The following is a 23,515-nucleotide window of genomic DNA, read 5'->3' as shown; positions in this document are numbered from 1 at the left end:
ATTATCGCATTTCGTCGCAAATGCGACAACAGTTGTCGCATTCGTCGCAAATGCGACAACTCTTATCGCATTTGTGACGAAAATGCAACAACTCTTGTCGCATTTGTGACGAAAATGCAACAACTCTTATCACATTTGTGACGAAATGCGACAAATTTCGTCACAAATGCAACATCAATGGAGGAAAATTGAAAAAAATTTTGAAAAATAGAGGAAATTGAAACGATACCATTACAGATGAAGAAAGAGGCAAAACCAACGAGAAAAGCAAGCGTATAAGCTAAAAACATACCATTTCTATGGGAAATTGAACATAACACGTCAATAATCTCAAAAATCACTAATGATTGGTATCAGAAATTGAAGAAGATGAACAGAAGAAGACATTGAAACGAAGAAAAACCAGAAGAAGAAGAAGAAGAAGAAGAAGAAGATCGATGATTGAATAGAACTAAGGGTAATTTTGTCCAAAATGGTTAAAAGTGTCTAATTTGGTAAGATGGAAAGTAAAAGGCTCCTCTTAATTGGGCTAGATTTGTAATTAGCCCTATTTTATGTGGCCCTAGTTCCAGTTTTTATATGCTCCATCATCAATAAAAGTTCACTAGGTTTCCTATTTAAAAACGAAAATCAGCATATCTAGAATAATTACACAGCACAGCAACAAAGGTTCAATAAAATAAACCACCAAAGTCAATAGTTACTTTACTGATTTAAACTACAAGATAGCAGCGGTCTTTCTTCAAAAGGTTGGCAGCCCCGGAGAACCTGCACATTTACACAAACCAAACATAAAACAGAAATTAGCATACAGACATATATGTCCAAACAGTTCACTAACTAATGAATACTTAACAGAACAAAGAACTCCAAATCTCTCTACTTTCTTCCAATAAAAGAGACAAGTAACAAAAGAATCATTTAGCATGATTATTTGCAGCAGTTAAATAAACAAAATGCAACATAAAATAGAAAATTAATAACTCACTAACTTTCAGTACGCATTTTCTTCTTGTTCTTTCTCCTGTTCTTCCTCTTCCTTTTCCCAGTACTAGGACCATCATCTGGAGTTGGGTCAACCATTGGTGGCACAAATGCAATTGGAAGTTCAATTCCTTCTTTTATTGCTTCTACTTTTGGTACCACAAATACATGTTGTGGAATATTGGGAAATTGTTCAACAGGTTTAAGTCCTTGTACTGCTTCTGCCACAGGTTTAATTCCTTCTTGTACTGCTGCTGCTGTTGGTACGGCAGCAAATGCCTGCTGGGGAGGATGCACTTCCGGAGCTGCTTGTGAAACTGCCTGCTGGGGAGGATGCACTTCCGGAGCTGCTTGTGAAACTGCCTGCTGGGGAGGATGCACTTCCGGAGCTGCTTGTGAAACTGCTGTTAGTTGTACATTATCATTGCCCACAGGAAGTGTGCTACTTTCAGCATTCTGGAAGTCCTTATTTTTTGGCAATAAAGCATAGGATTTTCTTTTGGACTTTATTATTTCGGAAATAATGGCGCTTGAAGTAGAATCACCATCATCTGGGTCATTCCATTCAATTAATAACTCAACAAACAAAAAGACCATATAACCATGAATGTAATGAGAATATGGAATAAACATATTAGATGACCATACTAATAAGAGCAAGAACCAGAGCTCGGGCTGCTAGTTGTTCAGCCTCTTTCTTGGTTCTAGCATTCTCCCCAGTACAAGTGACACCATTGAAAACCACGGAGGAAATGAAAACCGGAAGCGATCCTTGAGGCTGAATAGTGCTGTAAACAGGCCTTTCCAATTGCCTCTTGACAGCATACTCGTTCAAGATGGATTTACATAATATAGTGCCCTGAATTTGTTAAACATGTGGGAAGGGGTTAGAGTGCCTAAGAACATTTTAAGAATTGATGAACTCGAAGTGCTCATCACCATGAACGCACAAATTATATTCCATATGAAAAACACTATCCACCATAATAGTTCTGCTACGATTATGTTTAAAACTGCATAATATATAGATATTATACGCACCCCTCTATTGTTGGAAGTCAAAACTACACTATCAAAGAAAATAAAACAATTTTATCAAGGATTTTTAAGAAAAAGCAGAACAAACACTAAGATGATGAGCAACAAGACCTCTCCTGCACAATAAGTCAATGAAAAATGCCTAATATAAAAGATATAGGGTTAAAATTAATAACAAAAGAAAACTTTGATATGACATGACAAGTTAGAGCTGTTAAACTAATATATAGCCAAATCTCATTGGAAAAGGGACAATAAAAACTATTAAAATTCTAAATCCACACTAACTAACCTCATGAATGATGGGGAATCCTTCTTCCTTGATCCTTTTGCGTAAGCATTCTAAAGCAGTTTTTGCAGCATCCTGTTCAGCTTCCTTTCTATGCAAGAACACATTTGAAGAAATGAATTGTTCTTCACCAATCAACACAGTTGACCTAAACCTTGGCCAATGTGCAGATCCTTCATTGAAAGATTTATAAATTGCCATTGGCAAGGATGCCTTTTGGATGTGTTCATGCAATAGACTCTTATACATTATGCACTCCGGGATATCTAAATATAACAAATGAATGCATATTCATTAATCCTTCCTTGTTACAGCATAGAAAGAAAGCAATTTGTCAGTAATATAATATCAAAATAGGAAGTTGAAATGAACGTATCAAATCAAATCATCGATAAGAAGCATCAAAATAGTTGAATAATAATTTCAAAAGCCTAAAACATCCAATAGCAAAATATCCTTTGTATCACATGTAGCACAAGTAACTATCATTAGTTGACTAGCATAACAATCAATTTTGACAAATGAACCTTTTCCGATTACCAACAGCAAGAGTAACTAACTTGCAAATGAAGCCAAAATTGAACCTCTCGTTACTGTAAAAATAAAGTTTATTAATTAATTAGCATAAAAGGTGAGCTCCAACCTGATCTTTATTGAAAGAGAAAAAAAGATTAATGTTGACGGTTTGTGTAGAAATTTAAGATGAAGTGTATTACTATTTTCCATACTCCATAAATGAGTTGTCTTCAATTTGTTGAAGAACGTTAAATTTTTTAGAACAGATAATGGAACAAATTACATAGATATTAGTATGGAGTGTTTGAAAAAGGTAAATGTACGTTTATTATAATAGTCAAGCCTCTCATAATTCCTAACAATATCTTAAAAGCCTATTAAAGGGACTTGCTTCCAGCTCCATATCTTATTAATCAAATGCCCCAGAAGAACCCCTAGTTTTAGGGTCTTTAGAGCTTTTACAAGGTAATAATTTATATGTTACTCTTTCAAAAAGTATTTGGATGCGTATATTTTCTTCATAAGAGGAATGTAACAGGTCAGAATTCAGGGCACTGTGTGCTTGTTGAATTCTCCATCTAAAAGAGATACAAGTGTACATCCACCATTTTAAAAAGACTTCAATATGGATGCTACTGTTAGGTAATTTTTTTACCCTTTTTTGTCTTTATCCAGATCACCACCTCAAAGGACACCACTAAAAAAAAAGGTGACAAGGATCTAAAACTGAAAATGGACAAGGAGGATAAGGCAAGTCAGATTTGAGAATCTATACATGATAGGATAAGAGATAAGGAAAATAAAGCTATCGAATATGTTGTACTTAGTCAATGACATCTCTAGATTCTCATTGCTATGAAAGCAAAACACAAACGACAAACAAGTCGCCATTAATCACCGGAGGAGGTTCACCAAACAATAGCAAAAGCATAATGCATTACATATGTGTTATTCATTTCCTTGCAAAGAAAACCAACATTCTAATCCACTACCACAGCAGCTTCTATAAATCCTTGCCTTCTAAATGCAATCTCAAAAAGCAAAATAAAATGTTAGACATTCAAGCAAAAATTTGAAATTAAAACTATCACTTTTTAACAACCCTTGTATCCCTAAAACACCTAGAAAGCTAAACAAGTCTTAAATAAATCACATCATCTATTGATGGAAACAAAAGAAATAAACGGAGAATCATATACAAAAAACAAAATTATTCAAACCATAAAAGATATAAATGAGATACTCACTGTAAGCCGGCAAAGTAGGAGCTGTAAGCATAGCTGGAGCAGGGACGGAAGCCATAGCTGGAGCAGGAGCCAAGGTAGCAACAGGAGGTGTCGGTGTGGATGGGGGTGGGAAGGAAGTTACAGCCATGGGTTTGGGTTCAGAAATTTAAACAAGTGAGAGAGAGGAAGAGAGTGAAGAGTCCACCAGGTGGCTTTTTCTTCTAATGCAAAAAAAAAAATCAACCTATGTTAGCAACACTTTCACAAAGTAACAACAATATGTATGCAACTCAGCAGACACATTTCAAAAATACTTAACACCAGAAAAACATATTATACCTTAATAAATAATTTATGTTTATCAATTTTAAAAACTATTACAAATAATAATAAACGTATTCCAATACCAACCTCAGATTGATCTGCAGGCAGAGCGTTCTAAATTGATGACCCCCTTTTACAGCAAGAGACCTATTGGAAGTAGCGTTCTAAAAAGCTTTGGCTCAAAAGGGGGATTCAAACACCAAGTACTTCCATCAAGCAGCCTGCAATCGGCGTAATAAGAATAAAATTGTCAAATTGAAAGATGATAATGGGGTGTGGCGCAATTGCGATTCAGGCCTGGATTCTCTTCTTCTCCATCATTATAATTCGATATTTTTACTTCAGCTGCTTGTGATGTGGATACTATTGTGTGCAATGTTCAAACTAAGATTAAGGATGCTATCAATTCTGACCTGTTGAGACCGTTTTCTCCTGTTGAAATTAAGGATGTTGTGTTCTCTATGCACCCGGATAAGAGTCTTGGCCCTGATGGATTTAATCCTTTTTATCAAAAATTCTAGGATGTTATAGGGTGCCATGTTACAGCTTCTGGTTTGAACTGGCTTAATAGGGGTTACATCCCTAATGATATCAATGACAACACCTTAGTCCTTATTCTGAAGAAGTCCTCCCCTGAAAAAGTCTCGGACTTTAGGCCTATAGCTTTATGCAACATTATTTATAAAATTTTATCTAAAGCTATTGCTAACAGGAAAGTTGTTCTGAATCTTGTGATCTCGGATCAAGAAAGTGCTTTTTCCAGCGCGTCTAATCTCTGATAACATTAAGCTTGCCTTTGAGTTGAATCACTTTCTTTAAGGAAACTCAAGGAAAAGTTGGCATGGCTTCTCTCAAGCTAGACATGGCAAAAGCTTATGATCCAATCGAATGCCAGTTTCTGAGAAGAATGATGGAGAAACTAGGATTTGCAGATAAATGGATCAGTCTAATGATGTGATGTGTGTCAAGCTCGTTATCAAATTTTCAACGATGGTTGTTCTGTAGGGCCTATTATTCCTCAAAAGGGTCTCAGACATGGAGAACCAATCTCGCCTTTTCTTATTCCTAATTTGTTCCAAAAGGTCTTTCAGTTGCTTTCTCTAAGCTAGAAGCTTGTGGTCAGAACCATGGTTGTAAAATCACAAGAAATGCCCCAGCTATAACTCTTTCTTGTAAATGGCTATCTCTTCTTTAACGCCAACAGGGTGGAGTGTGAAGCTATTAAATCCTGCCTTTCTCAGTATGAGCTTGCCTCAGGTCAACAGATCAATTTCACAAAGTCTTCTATTTCTTCAGTCGCAATTGTTCAGCTGAGACTTGTAGAGAAATGAGTGACTTTTTTGGGATCAATATGATTGCTGTCCCGGGTAAATACTTGGGGTTGCACTCGCTAATAGGTAAAAATAAGAGGCAGATTTTTTCTTTTCTGGAAGAAATGGTGAAGTCTAAGCTTCTTAGCTGGAAGACTAAGTTTCTCTCTAAGGAGGTTCTTTTAAAATCTGTAATTTAGTCTATTCCTTCCATTGTGATGAGCCTCTTCCGGCTTCCTGAGATGTTGTGTGCAGACTTGGAGAAGATGATGAACTCCTTCTGGTGAGTTCTGAGGGTGCTGATGCTAAGGGCATCCATTGGAAGTCATGGGACCGTTTGTGCCTTCCAAAAGCTAAAGGTGGTATGGGTTTAGGAAACTTCATTTGTTTAATTTAGCTTTACTTGCTAAACAAGGGTGGAGACTTCTAAGCCAGCCCAATTCTCTGGTTGCTTGCGTTTTCAAAGCAATATATGATCCTAATTCGAGCTTCCTCGATGCAACAGTGAAATGTAATCCAGCTTCTTGTGGCAAAGTATAATGGCTGCCCAAAATGTTGTTAAATCGGGTGTCTTTAGGTTAGTTGGCACCGGAAAGGATACAAACATATGGCGGATCCATGGAGTTCTGATCCCTCGAATCCTTCTGTGGAATTTGTTCCACTTGCAGGTCTTGAAGAGGAAAGCGTAGCTGGTCTCCGAACCTTGGATGGTTCCAATTGGGATGAAGATGTTATATCTGACATTTTTAAAAGGGATGGGGATTTAATTAGACATATTCCAATTAGCTTTAGTCTATTGGATGATAAATGGTCTTGGATGCACAAGAGAGGGGTATGTATACTGTCAAAAGTGGCTACAGGGTTCTCTCCACCAATTTCCAGATTTTGCACTCCTTAGGGCACAGTAATATTTGGAATGAAGTGTGGAATTTATCAGCTCCACCGAAAGTAAAAAAATTCATGTGGCGCTCCATAGCGGCTAGCCTGCCTACGATGGTTGCTTATCAGAAAAGAGAGTTCCAATCAATCCTTTATGTCTTCTTTCTTTGCCTTTCCGCTGCTGAAACTAGCTTTCATTGTCCGCTAGCTGTCTGATGGCTAGGCGGGCTTGGTCCTTTTCTAATGCTGGAGATATTAGAAGTCAGTTTGATAACTTGTTCGATATATGGACTTTTATTTTCAATAACAAAAGCAAAACCGATGCAAATGTTGAGGCTATGATTTCTTGGGCTCCATGGAAGAACCGAAACTCTTGGGTTTGGAACAAAAAAGGTCTCCCATCGGGTCTTATTCTCTATAGTGCAACAGCTTATCTGTCGAGATGGTCCCAGACCAGGATTGGAGATGCTACGATTACTGTTGCGACTGATACTGATCCGTGGTCCTCGCCTGATGTTGGGCATGTCAAGTGTAATGTGGATACCGCTCTATCCCCAATTTCGCAAAAAGCTGGTTTCGTTGGGTTCTCCGTGGTCATGGTGGGTTGTTCCTAGCTGCTAAAAATGGTACTTTATCTTGCCCCCCTGATCCTTTGCTTGCTGAATGTCTTAGCCTCCGTAAAGCTCTTAGCTGGTTTAAAGGCAAGGGCCTCAGACTCAGATATTCAAATCGAATCAGATTCTCAAATCCTTGTTCAGTCAGTAATCTATTTCTCTCTTTGGGTTAATTGTTACTCATTGTATCTCTCTGTTCAGGGCCATGGATAATTGCTCTATCTCTTTTATTAAGCAATCTGCAAACCATGTTGATTTATGTTCTTGCAAAAACAACTTGTTTTATGTCTGGTTGCAGAGTTTGGGAGTCTATTCCCCTCCTTTTCTTTGTAATAGCTTAAAGCTTGACCAATAAATTCTCTATTGTGTAAAAAGAAAAAAACAGAATTCAATAAATTGATAGTGTTCAAATACAAAAAATGCAAATAATGTGTTTTTTCCCCTATATTTGCCTGATCATAATTTAATTTTATATCCGTAATTTTGTTCCCATTTTTCCCCTCTACTAATTATCCACTGTACAATAGATTCAAGATAGTTATGCGATTTTTTTTTGGTTTTGAAAGTCAGGGTTCGTCGAGAGAAAATAGAGAATAGGTTGGGTGGGTTTTAATTTTTTATGTCTTTGCACAACAGGTAGGTGGGTGGGTTAATATTAATTTATTTAATGTTTTATGTAAGTAATCCCTATATTTTCAAACAACAACAACAACAAAGCCTTAGTCCCGAAATGATTCGGGGTCGGCTAACATGAACCATCATATAAAACCGTGAAATCAAGTTTAAAAAAAAAAAACCTCCAATTTACCTAATTAATTATGAAAAGTATCCCCCAAGTATCCACGGCGTATCCCCTGATTAAAAAAGAAAAAGGAAAAAAGGGATACTTCCTAGCCGTATCCCTCCATATGACCATATCGGTATCCCCAGAGTATCTGATTCGCGTACGTTGACATCTTAGAAGTATCGGTGCTTCATAGTTTCCAACAGCTCACTGACAATGATGAGGGCTCAGTAAATACATCAAACAGGAAGCTAAAGTTGGATATGTATGTTCCTTTATTTGTTTTATTAGCATTTGGTTGTGAAGGAATAATTGACTGCATTAAATCAATCCACCAGTTGAGAATGCTTGAATAGGGGTTGGAGGTTAAATAAAAAGCGGTTGTATAAGTAACCTTGTTTGGGAGCAAAGTTTATAAAAAAAATGCGAGATTTCTATAGATTACAAAACCTCCATTCTTAGTCCACCAAATTGTAGGGATTTCAAGGCTTTCTCTATGAAATCAATATAAAACTTTTAAAAACTTTGATCTTCATCCAAGCAAACTTTTTAAAGGATAACTATTTAATCTCACCCTACTTCACATTATCCTTCCTGCCTTTCATTAGTTAACCTTCTTCAACCTCCATTCAAGCATACCCGATACTGTTCATGCTAGGCCACTCATCCCCGATTCATGTCTACAGCTAATGAAAACTCGAAAATCAGAAGGGGGAAATCAAACCAAAACAAAACAAAACAAAAAAAATCCCAAAAGCTAAACATTCTACGGAAAAAATAAATAAAACAATCTAACAAAAATCGATAAAATTAATTAGTAGATGATGCAAGAACAAGAAGTGAAGCAAAAAATCACAAAAAAAAAAAGATGAGGTGGAAGAAAGGAAGCAGAGCTAGGGTTGAATAGGAGAGGGGGAAAAAGAAAAAGACCTGATAGAGCAGTTACGGGCAGAAAATGGTGGACAGGCGTCCAAGTCCGCGTCCTCAATTGTAGTGCAAGCAGACGACGGCTAGTAGTTAAGTCGTCTGCTCGCACTACAATTAAGGATGGGGACGGGGACGTCTGTCCACCATTTTCTGCCCGAAATTGCTCTTCGTCTGCTAGCACTACAATTAAGGACGGGGACAGGGACGCCTGTCCACCATTTTCTGCCCGAAATTGCTCTTTTAGGTCTTTTTCTCTTTGGCTCTCTCCTATTCAACCAACCCTAGCTCTATTTACTCTCTTCCGCCTCATCCTTTTTTTGTGATTTTTCGATTCACTTCTTCGATTCGCATCATCTACTATTTAATTTTATTGATTTTTGTTAGATGGTTTTTAATTTTTTTTAGGTAGAATGTTTGGCTTTGGGGTTTTTTTCCTGATTTGGGAGTTTTCATTAGGTATAGACATGAATCAGGGATGAATGGCCTAGGACGAACAGTATCAGGTCTGCTTGGAAGGAGGTAGGCCTGTAATTGAGCCGAGCTTTAGCCTCCTCAGGCTTGACAAAATATTAATGAGCTCGGCTCAAATAGAAGCTTGTTTCAGCTCATTTATCTTGTTCACGAGCTTGCTCGCAAGCAGCTTGTGTATAAATAAAAAACCGAATTGGACATATATGAATATTAACACATATATAATCCTGTAATTCACAAATGCTCATCTATAAATTGAAACAATAGGCTTTTTTAAAATTGAAACTCAGTGCTTAAGATGTTCAAATTCTTACAAACTGTTGAAGCCCTATATTTTAGTGGTCAAGAAGTTAAAATGTCCTAAAATAAAATGGCAGGGCAAACTTGAAATAGTAATTAGATCTTCAGAATTCCAATTAAAACATAAAAGGAAAGAAAGCAAAAGTCCAAAGGTTTACCAGAAAGAATTGTAATCTGCAAAATAGCTTCTAAGTAGCTGCTGGTAAACAAAATATTTACTGCAAAAAAAAAAAAAAATCATGACAGAATCAAACTCCATATAGGTTTGGTGAGCAAGAAATAGTAAATGCCAAGAAAAACTCGGAAAGAAGTTGAAATTCCCCAGTTCGCCGGTGTCCAAAGAAACTTAGGCAAGTTTAAATATATAAAAATAAAATGGATAATGTTAAACGACTTACAAGAAAAGAAGTAATCGTGAAAGAATGAATGTAATAATGTTAGCTGAGATGAACGAACTCCAAACTCCAAACTCCGAAGGGTGATGAACGAACGCCGAACTGTCGAAGGGAAGTGCGAAGAAGGGAAGTGATGAAGGGATGAGCGATCGGGATGATGAAATGAAGGGAAGTGAGGTCGGCGGCTATCTTTCTTAGATTTAGGTTTTGTTGTAAATTTCCCTTGTTTTTTTTACCCAGGGCCACAAAAAATAAAATGGGTTTTAACTATTAAGTATATAATATAATATGGCGACCAGACTACTCATATTCGATCACTTCTTTCATCAAACGATTATTAATCAGTCAAATGGATTCGAAGGAAAGCTAACGGGACGGTTCATGCTATGGCTCGGTCCTCTCGTTTCAACATTTGTCCATTATTTTTTTAGTCCATCGATAAAAAAACGACTCATTAAATCAGTTATAGTTTGTTTGATGGTACTGATGAGGGGATTTGAACCTTTGACCCTTCATCTACACTTCACACTACTTACCACTAAGACAATTACTTTTCTTATGTATTATGTCGCGCTCTGCTTAATATATTATTGCTTTTGTAGCTTCTATTGTTTAATATTTGACGCATGCACTTATTAATATTGATTAAATGTGCATAATAATGAATTATTAATAGAAACAAATCCAAGAACATGCTCTAATTTCTCATTTATTTAATTCTTCTATATTTTTGTAATTTATGTTTTAAAATGTTAAGGACGATGTTCTAAATATTGTTACATATGTTCTAAACTTTATAATTTGTGTTCTAAAAATTAAGTATAATGTTTTTAAAAAATCAGTAAATATATGGACCATTTTTGCATTTGTTCTATAATATAATTTATAACTCATATTCTAAATAACATAACGTATGTTCTAAAAAAACATAACGTATGTTCTAAAGTTTATAGTTTGTGTTCCAAAAATTAAGTATAATGTTCTAAAAAAATCAATGGATATCTGGATCGTTTTTTTATTTGTTCTATAATATAATTTATAACTCATGTTCGAAAAAACATAACACATGTTCTAAAAAACATAACGTGTGTTCTAAAAAATATGTCGTACGTTCTAAATTTCATAGTTCGTGTTTTTTTCATAGTTCGTGTTTTAAAAGTTAAAATATATGTTCTAACGTATGTTTAAAAAAATATATTTTCTTATATAACATAAATTACAAAACTATAAAGGAATTAAATAAATAAGAAATTAGAACATGTTCTTGGATTTTTTTTCTATTAATAATTTGCTATTATGCACATTTCTTTTTTTTATTAATAATTCATTATTATGCACATTTCGATGTTGTCTGATGACCAGGTGGGAGTTAGCTTTCCTAGGCTAATCCCGAGCTAGTTTTTTGGTTTTTTGTTTTTTCTTTCCCTTTCCTACCAAAAAAAAAAACAATAGTCCTTTCAAAAAAAATATTAAACAATAGAAGTTACTAGCACAATGGTATATTAAGCAGTGCGCGTGATATAATGCGCAAGAGAAGCAAGTGTCTCAGTGGTAGGTAGGGTGTAGTGTAGATGGAAGGGTCCAAGGTTTGAATCTCATGACGTAGTTTTGAGTGTTCTCACCATAAGGAAATGTCATCACCTAAGAGGAGGTTCTCACTTGATCCCTCCCCTAAGTATAAATATTTTTTTTTTTTTGGTAGAAAAGAAAAAGAAAAACGAACTACAACAAACTACACAGGAATTAGCCTAGGGAAGCTAACCCCAATCCTATCTTCTAAGAGAAGATGAGAGATGAAACTAGGGGAAACAGGAAGGGTAGTAACACCTAACGTCCCTTCATGGCCCGCCGCCGCCAAGCGATCAGCAACACGATTCTGCTCTCTAAAAATGTGTCTGAACTCTACGAACTCAAAGGAGGAGCAAAGCCTTATAATAGCTTTGATGAGGTTGCGACTGTTAAGACCCATAGAATGATTCTCAGAAATCATTTTGATTGCTTCCAAATTATCAGACTCCACAGAGAGCCTCTTAACACCCAGCCTTTTAGCAAGATTGATTCCAGTAAGAATAGCCCAGAGCTCCGCAGAAAAGGAAGAACCCAAACTACCCTAAGTATAAATATTAGATATAAATATATAACATTAAATTATAATTTTAGTTTTAAGGTTATATATAAATATTAAATTGTTCGGGTTAATCGAAAATCATGATTTTTTAACATCCAAATTGAAACCGAAACCGAAACCAATCTATTTTTCCAATCTTAAACCAAAACCACCAATTCGGTTAACTGCTCTTTTCGATTTGGATTACCGGTTTTTGGTTCACCTCTAATATAGTTATTGTAAAAAAAAACACTTACGTCCGTTACAAATACAGTAAAACCTCTATAAATTAATAATGTCGGGACCATAAAATTTTATTAATTTATAGAGATATTAATTTATCGAGTATAAATTTACTGAACTGGTCCAAATCAGGACCAGAAGAATTACTTTAAAGATGTTATTAATTTATCGAATATTAATTTATAAAAGCTTTACCATAAAACCTTATAAATTATTGTTCATACAAAAAACTTATAGGTTATAACTTTTTGTATTCCGCTCTATTTTAGCAATAAAACCCACTAACCTTTCATCAAAAACCACTAATCTTACAAATAAAACTAACTAACCTTTCATCAAAAACGCACTAACCCTACAAATAAAACTCACTAACTCAATTTCGGTATCCATACTTTTTGAGATATCTTTTTGTAAGGCGTATGTGTAAGTTAACTATTCTAAAAACTGAAAAAAGCCCAATTCAGTTTGGAACAGAATCGAACTGAACCAAACTAAAATAGTTTGGTTCGGTTTATAAAAGTTGCTCTTGTTCGATCCTGTTCGGTTTGGTTTTTGAACCGAATCGGGCTATGCTTACCCATGCTAAATCATGCTCACAAGTAACTCTTTTATAAATCGAACGGAATCAAACCGAGATTTTATCGAACTAACTACTGAGCCACACTACCAATTTGAATTTGATTGGTCTTCTCCTATTTTATTTACTATTGTATATTAAATTGCTACCTACCGTATATCTTACTATATCTATATTAAATCAAAAGCTAGGGAATTTATCAGAGTCACGTGATATTTCTGGTAGTACCCTCTAGCCATGTGGATCAATATCCATCGTCCGTCCGGGTATTGGTAGGTTGAAATAATGAGAGCTCTTGGATCATAAGACACGGCTGCACAAAGGACGATTGCTACATGACAGGGTGCACTGCCTGACGTCATAACTGTCTAAGGATTTTAGGACCAATTGGATGATGACACCTATCAGGACGCCTACTATATGGCAATGTGCACCACCTGACATCGTACTAATTTGATGGTTTCAAAACCAAGCGAATGACGACACGTGTCTAGTGAGTCATTAGGCACATTTTTAAAATTACAGCAGTCACCATTAAGAGCTACTATAAATAGATAAGGTGAGCACACATTAAATGGTATATAAACATCACAATCATATTATCTCCACCCTTCCTTAAACCTTTAATAACTTAAGCATTGGAACAAGTTCGTCAGATGTTGGCTCCTCTTTAGTCAGTTGTTACCTCCTTTTCAGGTTATTCTGTAAGGTCTCAAGAGGCAGCACATATTAAGCAACATCAATTAGTGTAGTGAGCGTGGAATGAACACGTCCTCCCAACAGGCAATGATTATGGTTATTGACATAGTTCATAGAGCTACGACTAGTAAACCTTTAATACTTATAATCTAAGCAGAAGGTGTGGTAGAATCTCAAGCAGATTCTCTATGGGTCTCCTACGACCAATGTCACCAAGAACCATGGACCCTCAGCACCAAGGGTTCCTCGATGAGATTAGTAGGTAGTTCAGCCATAAGTTGGTCAGTATTAAACGAGATATGCATGGCATTAGGGCAGAGCACGCGACAGAGACGGCTGAAATAGAAGAAAACTACAGGTGGAAGAGGAGGCCATACGACAAGCTAATAGAAAGAATACTTACGCAGTGGGGCATCATTCCCTCAGGTGTTCTAACCACCATATGAGGAGCCCATCCCTTGAGAGGCATTATTCCAGAACCTGCAGTCCATCTGTTGGATGGTCAGATAGTCTTCTGCACCGAGATCCCGTGTTTACGTAGGAAGGAGACCACTATAAAGACTTGATGCCGGAAATTCTGAAAATAGAGCGGAGCCAAAGTGGCAGAAAGTGGATGAGCCCGAGAATTTTGCCTGTGACAGGGAAGATTAAAAAATAAATGACCCACAAAAGCGTTGTTCGGTGTGAGACCGGTTTAGAGATAAGAGGAAACAAGTAGATGAAGAGGATAACAAGTCTATCAGCAAATGCGAAATGTACAAAATCATCCAAAAGGAGTTGCGAAATGCAATGATTAAGACTAGAGTTCAGATGGGGCCTCTAAATATAACAAATACATGCACCCCCATTATTTGTAGATATCAGGTGACAACCGATGCCTAGAGGGTTCTGTATCCCCACTCGTAAATAATATGGAGGAGCAGAGGATCCAACCACTCACAAAAAAATCTAGAAGAACCATTAAAGCTGCGAAGGCAACCGATATTGTCCTTTGTAGCCTTTTCCCAACAACCTAGAAAGATTCAGCAGCTTACTGGTATGATCATCCCTAGTTCCATTCAGAACTTCGACCATATGGCTTCATCATTCACTGATTATTTCATAACATCCATCCCTGAAGAGAAGATGATGCAAGACATGAATAGGGTGGTCTTGTTGGGGTTTTATGTCCTGTAGACAATTGTTTTAGGATATAAACTAATTGAAAATGAATTGTTCTTTTATCATTTGTTTTATGAGATATAGTATGTTTAACTCTATAAAGGCATTGATCTTTTATAATCAACTAAACAAGTTAAATAAAAGGAAATTCCAAGTTTATTTAAGTAATCATAAAGTGTTCATACAAGTATGAAGTGAGACTGAACTTTATAATAAGTCAATAAACTTAAAATTGCCCCAAATCAAGTAATATGTTTAGGGATTAACATAATACTATTGAGACTTGCATGTAATAATGTCTTCTGTTGTGAACAGAGAGTTGATCTCACAAGCTTTATATATTCAAATATATAGGCAGTTGCATGGATCCGGTGAAGAAGTTCATTAGGATCAAGGACCCGACTTGAGATAACAAGATGGATGGATTTATCTAGTGTCACATGTTTTGTCTCAAAGGCATTAGTAGGTATAAGTAATCCTCATACTCAAATAAACATTAATTAGCAACTCTGGATTATGGAGTGTGTTACTTTGACTCTATTTAAACACGATCCATAATAGGAAGGCTCCTGGGGTGTGTGTGATCAAGCATTGGGTATCACATGAAGTAATTGCAGGATAGTTAATGTTAGATTGAGCATTCGTCGCTCCTGATTGATAGGAGATATATCAATAGCCTCTTATGGAGAATTAACTTGAAATTCTCGTAAGGTGATAGGGTTAAGAGTAGAAATGGAGATTTCACTTAACCTATTGATGCGTCTCGTGGAGACTCACTAAGGGATAAGTGTACCCCGTCGTTATCAAGTAATAAAATCTGGACAAGTCTAGGTATCGAATCCACAGGATTTATTCCTGCAAGTATCAAGCTACTCAGTCTCTGGTGTTATCTAGGCTTTGGGGGTTTGAGATTGATTTTGGACTAAGTTAAACTACTCCTAATTAAATTACTCTACTCCTAGCTAAGTTATTATACTCCTATGTGATCATTTACTAATGTAATTGCCCGAAGGGACATGGAATGATATGATAATAATGAAGATATATTGTTTAGATAACTGATTTAAAACCTAATCTAAGTCATTTGTGCCCGAGGCGATTAACCCTACTTATCTTTCTGAGGTTCCTAGTTCGTGATTCCCTTGTAAGGCTGAAACTAGCTCTAAGGCTCGGTAATTTGGCCTTAATCATCTATAGGGTTGTCAATCCTATAGGCACTGACTAGGTGAGATTCAGCTCGCAATATGTGCCAACTTAATTTTTGGATTATTGAATGAGTTAAACCAATCAGACAAAGCGTAAGACAAACATAAAAGCAATAAACCAATTGAAGAAAACAAAACTATAATATTATTAAAGATGGAAAGTATTGTCACGGAGATACAATTAGCCTAGGATTCATAACATGTATCAGAGTCAAACAGAATATAAAAGAGAAGAAAAATCCTTTTCAGGGAACCTGTCTACCAATGCAGGCGTCTTCATAGGACTTAAGGATGGAGCTTGAACAATCCTCAGTGAACGGAGCTTCGGAGGTTCTTCAATGGAGGTTGAAGGAGATGGAGGAGGTGGAGAGGATTCTTCAAGAAGAAGGATAGGGTTCTTACAAATAATAAAGGATATCTCAGTTACAAGATGAAAGCTCTATTTATAGTTGTAGTTCCGACCCCGTATTTGACCTAATTCGTTTCCTTTTGCAGGTGGGAAGCGTGGGACTTGATCGTGGCATCGTGGGACCGGGAATCAGTCTTTTGACTGATTTTCGCAGGTCAGGTCGGCGCGAGCTGGCTACTGCCATCTCACCACACTGGCAGTGCCAGCTCGCCAAGCTGGCCTAAAAAGGCCAGTTTCGACGAGCAAACATGCCCAGATACCATGCGTGACTATCAGGTGTCCCCGCGACGCGATTTTCGCCCGAACTCGTTCCTGTTTTGACCTGCACACGCACGCAAACTCCAAACGACATTAGTTCCGAGGCTAAATTGACCCACCAATCGCTTGTTTTGAGTAAATACTTCATTTGGTGTGATTTTTGGTGGATCAATTAGCCATAAAAGATAATTGAAAGTTAACGTACATGCTAGTTTGGCCATATTTGCCCAAAAATGATCAGAAAACGAGCTTAAACCACAAAAGTAAATAAAACGTATACAAATTCTAACTAACACATACAAATGCATATAAATGCGAGAATTGCTCACTTATTGGCAAAAAGTAAACTAAAACCGTACCCAAAGATAGGGTTTTTTGACCCCTATCAAACCTCCTCGCACTTAAAACTTTACTTGTCCCCAAGTAAACTAAAAAATTAAACCCGCAATCACAAGCCAAGCTACAAAACCTCCTGGTTTTACTAGGTGCCTGACACAATTTCGAGCATCTGTAATTACATGCATTCGGAAATACAAAGTAGAGACACGATATCCAAAAGTCGCATTTCAATTATCACATGTCATATTCTTAAGAAAAGGATACATGTTTAATTAACGAACTTAAGGGGATAGCTAAGTAAAACACCCCACCATGGTAGTTCACTCAATTCACACAATTTTGGTGGCTAAAGTGTTTACTCTCGGCTTATGTTCTTACTTAGGATTACGTTGACTTTGCACGTTCATCTGAATTCCTCTACTATGCTACATGACTCCGATGATATTAAAAACAGCCTCGAATTGGGGTTCTAATGTGGTTAGAAAAGGGTTAAAGGTACAACAAGGATTAAGAGTTCTAACGCTAGAAAAACGAAGTTAAAATGGCTTTAGCAATTATGAAGTGACTGAGCTTTTTTTTCATTTTTTTCTGAGACGTCTTGATCTTTTAAGAATTGGGGAACGAAGTTCTCCCATTTTTTGTTCGTCTCTTTTCTTTTTCTTTTTATTTTTCTTTTAATAGTGATGCTCATTCACCTCTTAGCCTTTTGGTTTGCTATTATAGTGCCATAAATAAAGAAAAAGCGCTAGAAGAAAACAAAGGCTCAATGTGAGCTTTGCAAAAACTCGGCTTAGGTAACAAACTAAGTGATAGTTTGCAAAAATAAAGGTTAGAACGAAAGAAAAACTATAAGCTACAAAAATAAAGGCTCAAAGGGGCTTCCTAGAGTAGATGAAAAATGTTGAAACACCTTTCCACATGATTTTAATTTGACAAAATTATTTAAGTTAATCCCATGATTAAAATATCCCAACAATTAAATTTAAGTGCTTTGATTTAATTGTACTAATGAGTTTGTTCAATGTTGAGTAAGCTAATTAACAAGAACAGGAATTGAATATCTATAAGAGAAAGCCAAAAGTCAGCAGATGCAAGTCACACAGCTGGAGCTGAGTAGAATGCAACTCAGCTTTAAGAAAATAAATGTCTTCTTCAGAAAAGCTTGAAGGCGAAGCCGCTGAGTCAAGTTGAGCAGTCGTCAGGTCAGCGTCAATGATCCGTCAACTTGGAAGACAAGGTCTGACAATTTTTTGAAACAATCAGAAGTCTCAAAAATCTGTCTGGAAGAATTTTTCGAGAAAGACCATGGACCATCTGACATTTACTAGAAGACAAACCTGACGTAAGAAGACAAACCTGGCCCCTGATGAAAACAAAAGACATGATTGGCCTGCAGCACTGAATGCTGACCAAGTGATGACGAATGAAGACCGTTTCCCCACAACGGCTATATCGTATTCAAATCATTGGCGCCTCAAAGATCTCTATAAAAAGACCAATCCATCACTTGAATCAAACAAGACAGACAAGCATATCTTCATCAAGTCAAACTATTGAGTGAATACAAATTAGAAGCTCTATCAAAAAGAAAAAGCAAGTTCTTACACCTACTCCAATCATTGTGTAAAAGTCTAGAGTGATTTTATTCGTCTAAAGTGTTCTTTGTTTTACTAAGAACAATTCTTGTATCATTTGTAAACGGTTAGAAAGGCTGAGTACTCGGTCATAGTACTCAGTGGTAGAGAGAGGCTGAGTACTCGGTTATAGTACTCAGTGACAGAGATAGGATTGAGTAGACGAATAGAGGACGGTACTCTTGCATACTCAGTTGCTATTGTAAACGGTTTGTGCTCTACCTTTAAAGAGCTCAGTAGAGGATTCAAACAGCTCGGAAGGATTTCTGGGGACTGCACGTAGGCGGAGAGGCCGAACCAGGATAAGTCTGTTGAGTAACTTCTAACCCTTTATTCCTTGATATATATATATATATATTGCTTGCTAAATATTGCTCAATAAAATAACAACTTGTATACGCTGAGCTGAGTAATCTGAGTGCTGAGTTGGAAATTGACTTAAGTGTTGCTCCCAACTCACAATTGAAACAGCTCTAGTTAGTAAATTGACTAAAGCTGTCTCAGAACATACTCAACGGTACTGACCTAGAAACTGAGTAAAAGTATTAAACTTAAAATAAGTCAGCCTTAAAGTAAAAAGTTTAAATAGTTCCTAACCCCCCCCCCCCCCCTTTTGGAACTAATATTATCATGTTACACGGGACCAACAAAAAAGATAAAATAAGGTAAAGAAAAGGTTAGTTCTAATGAGGTTGATTCATCATTTATCATCTCAAATCAGTGCATACAGGTTTAACTCAGTATTAGGTGCAAAATCTGTAATCTTCCACAAGTCAAAGCATTCACCCAAAAATGTCAAGAAAAAGAGTTTTTTGATGTCCACTCTTAGGCTCAAATTCAACTCACAATTCTTTGGGTTTCAATTTTGTGCTTATTAGTTCTCCCGAAGCTCAAATTCAATATCACATGCCTTCAATCCTTAAGTTATCTACCTAAGTACTGATTTTAGCATTTCTTCAAAAGTAGGGTCTAAATGCAATCTTTAGCTCATGCGCTTACAGATACAAGGGTTGTGTCCGACACCCAAACTAGTTGTCATGCAATTTTAGATTCGGTTCTCATTCCCCATAAACAAATAATGAAGTTTAGCTTCGAAGGAAGTTTTCAGTTTTAGGTCCTAAATATGCAAAAACATAAATAAAGCCCAAAAATGCTAAACTAAACTAGACACGACACAACAAAAATAAAAAAATTTGTACAATTTTTGTAAGTTTGTCTACCCCTCCTCCACACACTTAAATCATGCAATAAGTTCCAACATTGCATATAAAATAATAAAACACATGTGAAAGAAGTTAGTGAATGGAAATAGGCAAACGTTTGGCAGCGGAAATATAATTTTTTTAACCTATTTCCTTTTCCCAAGATCTGTTAATCGTTATTTCATACAAAGAAGGATAGAATGAAATACCTTTTAGAAGAACTATCTACTGTTGCTAGCGAAGTGCCCTCAACTCTAGTTCCGAGTTCACGAGCACAAACCAAAAGACAAGATCAAACAAGTTAGAATTCAACCTGATGTGTCTAGAAGAGACGGGCTCCCAATTGGGGCAGGAAGTCCATTTTTTCTTCGTTTTGGTCCTTGGGCTTCTGAAATTTGCTCTAATGGTCCCTGACGAATCCCAAAAGTGCTCCGACGGTCCCTGAATTGTCCGGAAATGCTCCAAAAGGCTCGGGTCTGGTTCGGAAATGCTTAAATAGTCCTAAAAACACCTGAAAACACAAAAAATGCCATAAATAACGGAAATCTAGAATTTTAAGCCCTGGAAGCCTCTTTTTAATAAATGAAAAGACTATTGTACCCCTAGAGACACTAGGGTGTCGCCATATCTCTATAAATAGGGAGCTACTCTCAGTTCTTCGGGATGATTAGATTATCATTAGCTTTCCAGTACATTATTTCCAGCTTTACATTTAATTTCAGTTTAGTTGTAGCTTAGTTTTATTTGATTGAAGAACAAACTCAACGGGTGGAGGATCTACCTTGTTTCATTGTAATCAGACAAACGGGTTTTAGCATTCCTTTCTCCTTCCCTTTTATCTTTATTTACTTTTAATCAAGAATGTCTTCCATTGTTCTTAATTGCATAATATGATTAGTTTATCTATGAGCTAATCTTCATCCAATCTAGGATGGGGATGAAATTGGTTAAATGAATAGGTATGATTAGGACTTAGGGTTTATGTATTCGAGCTTGATTGATCAGATTATGCATGATTAATGCCTAGATATTGCCAGGCATAAGATTATTGCTAGAATGAGACTCGATGACGATCAACTAGCATGTTTAATGTATATAATTGAGCCTAATGCCTATAAACCTTACATAGATAGGATTATAGATAGATGAGAACCCGACCACGGAATTATCTATATGGAATCTGTGTTAATCTGACCTCGCTAGAGACCACTAGGAGTGCGGCTACGTGACTGGACCACGACTTTAGTCTTAATTGTCAAAGAACCTAATGTTTTGCATGACCTAGTGTATATGCCTAATCAAGCCATCACCCGAATGCATGTGAATAGGTTAGATGAATCTTGATCACATTTATCTTTCTTGTTAGGACAATTACCATCAATCACTAGTAGAACATAAACCTGAAGTCCTTAAACCCATGCTTAGGAGTTAACCAATGAATTCCTTGTTGGTCCCTGGTAATTAGTTCCAAGGGGGGGTTAGGAACTAATATAACTTTTTCGCGTTTTAATTAAGCTGACTGGAAGTTATTTTGAGAGTTTATTAACTCAGCTTTTGGTCAGCTTGGTGAGATATGTTTCAAGACAGCTTTAGTCAGATATTGACTAAAGTTGTTTTCTTGTGAGTTGAGAATTGACACTCTTGGAGGTCAGCTTCTAACTCAGCACCACTTACTTACTCAAGGTCATCTTAGGCAATTTATATGCTGAGTAAATATAGCAAACAACACATGCAATATAAGAGAGACTTCAGAGATTACTCAGTATCACTTATCCTGGTTCGGCCTCTCTGCCTACGTCTAGTCCCCAGAGTCCTCCGGGCTTTTTGAATCCAATACTGAGTTCTTTAACGGTAGAGCACAAACCAATTACAAGGCAGTTGAATATGCAAGAGTACCTTCCTCTATTCGTCTACTCAACTCCTACTAAGTGCTACAACCCAGCACCTAGATTTCTCTATCACTAAATGCTTACAACCAAGCACTCAGCTTCACACTCTCAATATTCCTATTGATCACAAACTTGTTCTTTTTATGCTAAAGAACACTTTAGATGATTATACAACAATCAATCTAGCATTTACACAGAGAGTGAAAAGTTGGTGTAAGATCTTTTTGTATTTGAGTGCTTTCAAGATTTTCTCTCCTTGTATTTTTCTCTTGATGCTTCAGTGATGATCCAAGGTTCTTCATTATCCTTTTATAGAAGGAAATTGCAGATTTGGATCGTTTGAATTGTTGTTACCGTTAACACCAAAACGGCTCTTTTGGGAAATAATTTCTGGTCAGCTTCAGACTGTTCCGCCATTCCCTTTCTCTGTTTTCTTCAGGCGTCAGGTTTGTCTTCTTGCGTCTGGCTTGTCTTTTTATGCCAGTTGTCTTTTACCAATAATCCAATGACCCATGTCTCTTGGAATTAGTCTTTTGTGTGTCTTCGAGGTTCCAATTATTGGTGCAGAAGGTTGGCAGACTTTGTCATTTAGTGAATGGATCCTTCATGCTGTCCTGACTGTCATTCAGCTTTATTCGTAATCTTTGGATGTTCAACTTCTAAGCTGAGTTCATTCTTGGTCAGCTCCGTTCTGTGTAAACGCTTCTGAGGAAGTCTTCAATTTTAGTCAGCTTCGTTTTGCTTCTGAGTCCTACTCCACTTAGCTTACATTCTGTCATGCTGAGTTCCGTTCTACTCAGCTTTGCTTGTGCTGACTTTTGTCCTGTCTTTACTTTATATATATTTTTGCACTCAATATTGAACAAACACATTAGTAAAATTAAATCAAAGCATTTAAATTTAATTGCCTCTTAATCATGGATGATTTTGTCAAATCAAAATCTTGTGGAAAGGTGTTTCAACAAACTCCCCCATTTTGATGTTGGCAAAATACATAATTATGGAACTCAGTTATAAGTTACCCCATGATTGATATTTTTGAAATGACTCCCCCGTAAGGGTTGCACATATTGTCTTAACTTAATTCTAAACCTTCCAATGTTTAATTGAATTAGTTTTAAGACATTTGTGTATGCTGACTTAGTTAAATATTTTTCTTTTAATTTTAAGTCAGCTTTCAAGTATGTTGTTACTCAGTTTATTACCTGGGTGTTATTGTAACTGAGTATTCTTTACTTCTTAATTTGTTTGTTCCCAGTTTGAGGAAATTGTACTTGCCATAGATTTAAGCAAAAAGATAAAGCTAAACAATAAAGCTAACCAGAACATATAAATGTTTCTATGCAAGTTCTAAACAAACAACATTTACTAGACTACATCTAGTTCTACTTCTTCTTTTTCTGAGCCGGGTGATCAGCTTGAGCAATTCTTTTGCCTTTCTCTTTACTCCCTGAAGCATTACCTGCAGGCTGAGTTCCTCCTTGACTTGTCTCCCCTGTTTTGCCATCATCGGGTTTGAATAGAGGAAGGTTTCATTCTGAGCTGCAGATGAGAGATAATGGGAGTAGCGCTGAAGCCTCTTAGTGCTTTCACCCAAACCATCAATTACTGGTACACTATCGTCCTGGACATGCCTAGGAACCCGAAGGGAGCTGCTGATCATGCTAAGGAGGCATTCATGGGATTTGCTCAGTCAGGTGAGCGAGCTGGTGATCTGACCAAAAGATTGATGGTA

The 23,515-nt window shown here is 36.6% G+C and overlaps 1 protein-coding gene across 7 annotated transcripts; it reads right to left on the bottom strand.

The window, feature by feature from the left end:
• Positions 1-590: 590 nt before the first annotated feature.
• On the bottom strand, positions 591-10,299 carry LOC136209701 (double-stranded RNA-binding protein 4-like). 7 transcript variants are annotated; one of them, XM_066001266.1, is made up of 9 exons: positions 10,061-10,299; positions 9,821-9,880; positions 7,989-8,174; positions 4,465-4,598; positions 4,075-4,274; positions 2,315-2,577; positions 1,633-1,843; positions 993-1,535; positions 591-768 (listed from the first exon to the last, which is right to left on the bottom strand). In XM_066001266.1, the coding sequence occupies exons 5-9, from the start codon at positions 4,199-4,201 to the stop codon at positions 743-745; spliced, it is 1,170 nt and encodes a 389-aa protein (XP_065857338.1). In that variant the 5' UTR covers positions 4,202-4,274; positions 4,465-4,598; positions 7,989-8,174; positions 9,821-9,880; positions 10,061-10,299; the 3' UTR covers positions 591-742. The 7 variants fall into 7 exon arrangements, with proteins under 7 accessions (XP_065857338.1, XP_065857340.1, XP_065857344.1 ...); XM_066001268.1 differs by lacking the exon at positions 7,989-8,174 and adding an exon at positions 4,791-5,010; XM_066001272.1 differs by lacking the exon at positions 7,989-8,174 and having other exon boundaries at positions 989-1,535.
• Between the last annotated feature and the right edge of the window lie 13,216 nt (positions 10,300-23,515).

The sequence above is a fragment of the Euphorbia lathyris genome, chromosome 10 (assembly GCF_963576675.1).
Source record: "Euphorbia lathyris chromosome 10, ddEupLath1.1, whole genome shotgun sequence".
NCBI classification, from domain to species: domain Eukaryota; kingdom Viridiplantae; phylum Streptophyta; class Magnoliopsida; order Malpighiales; family Euphorbiaceae; genus Euphorbia; species Euphorbia lathyris.
This window is presented reverse-complemented; position numbering and strand designations above follow the sequence as displayed.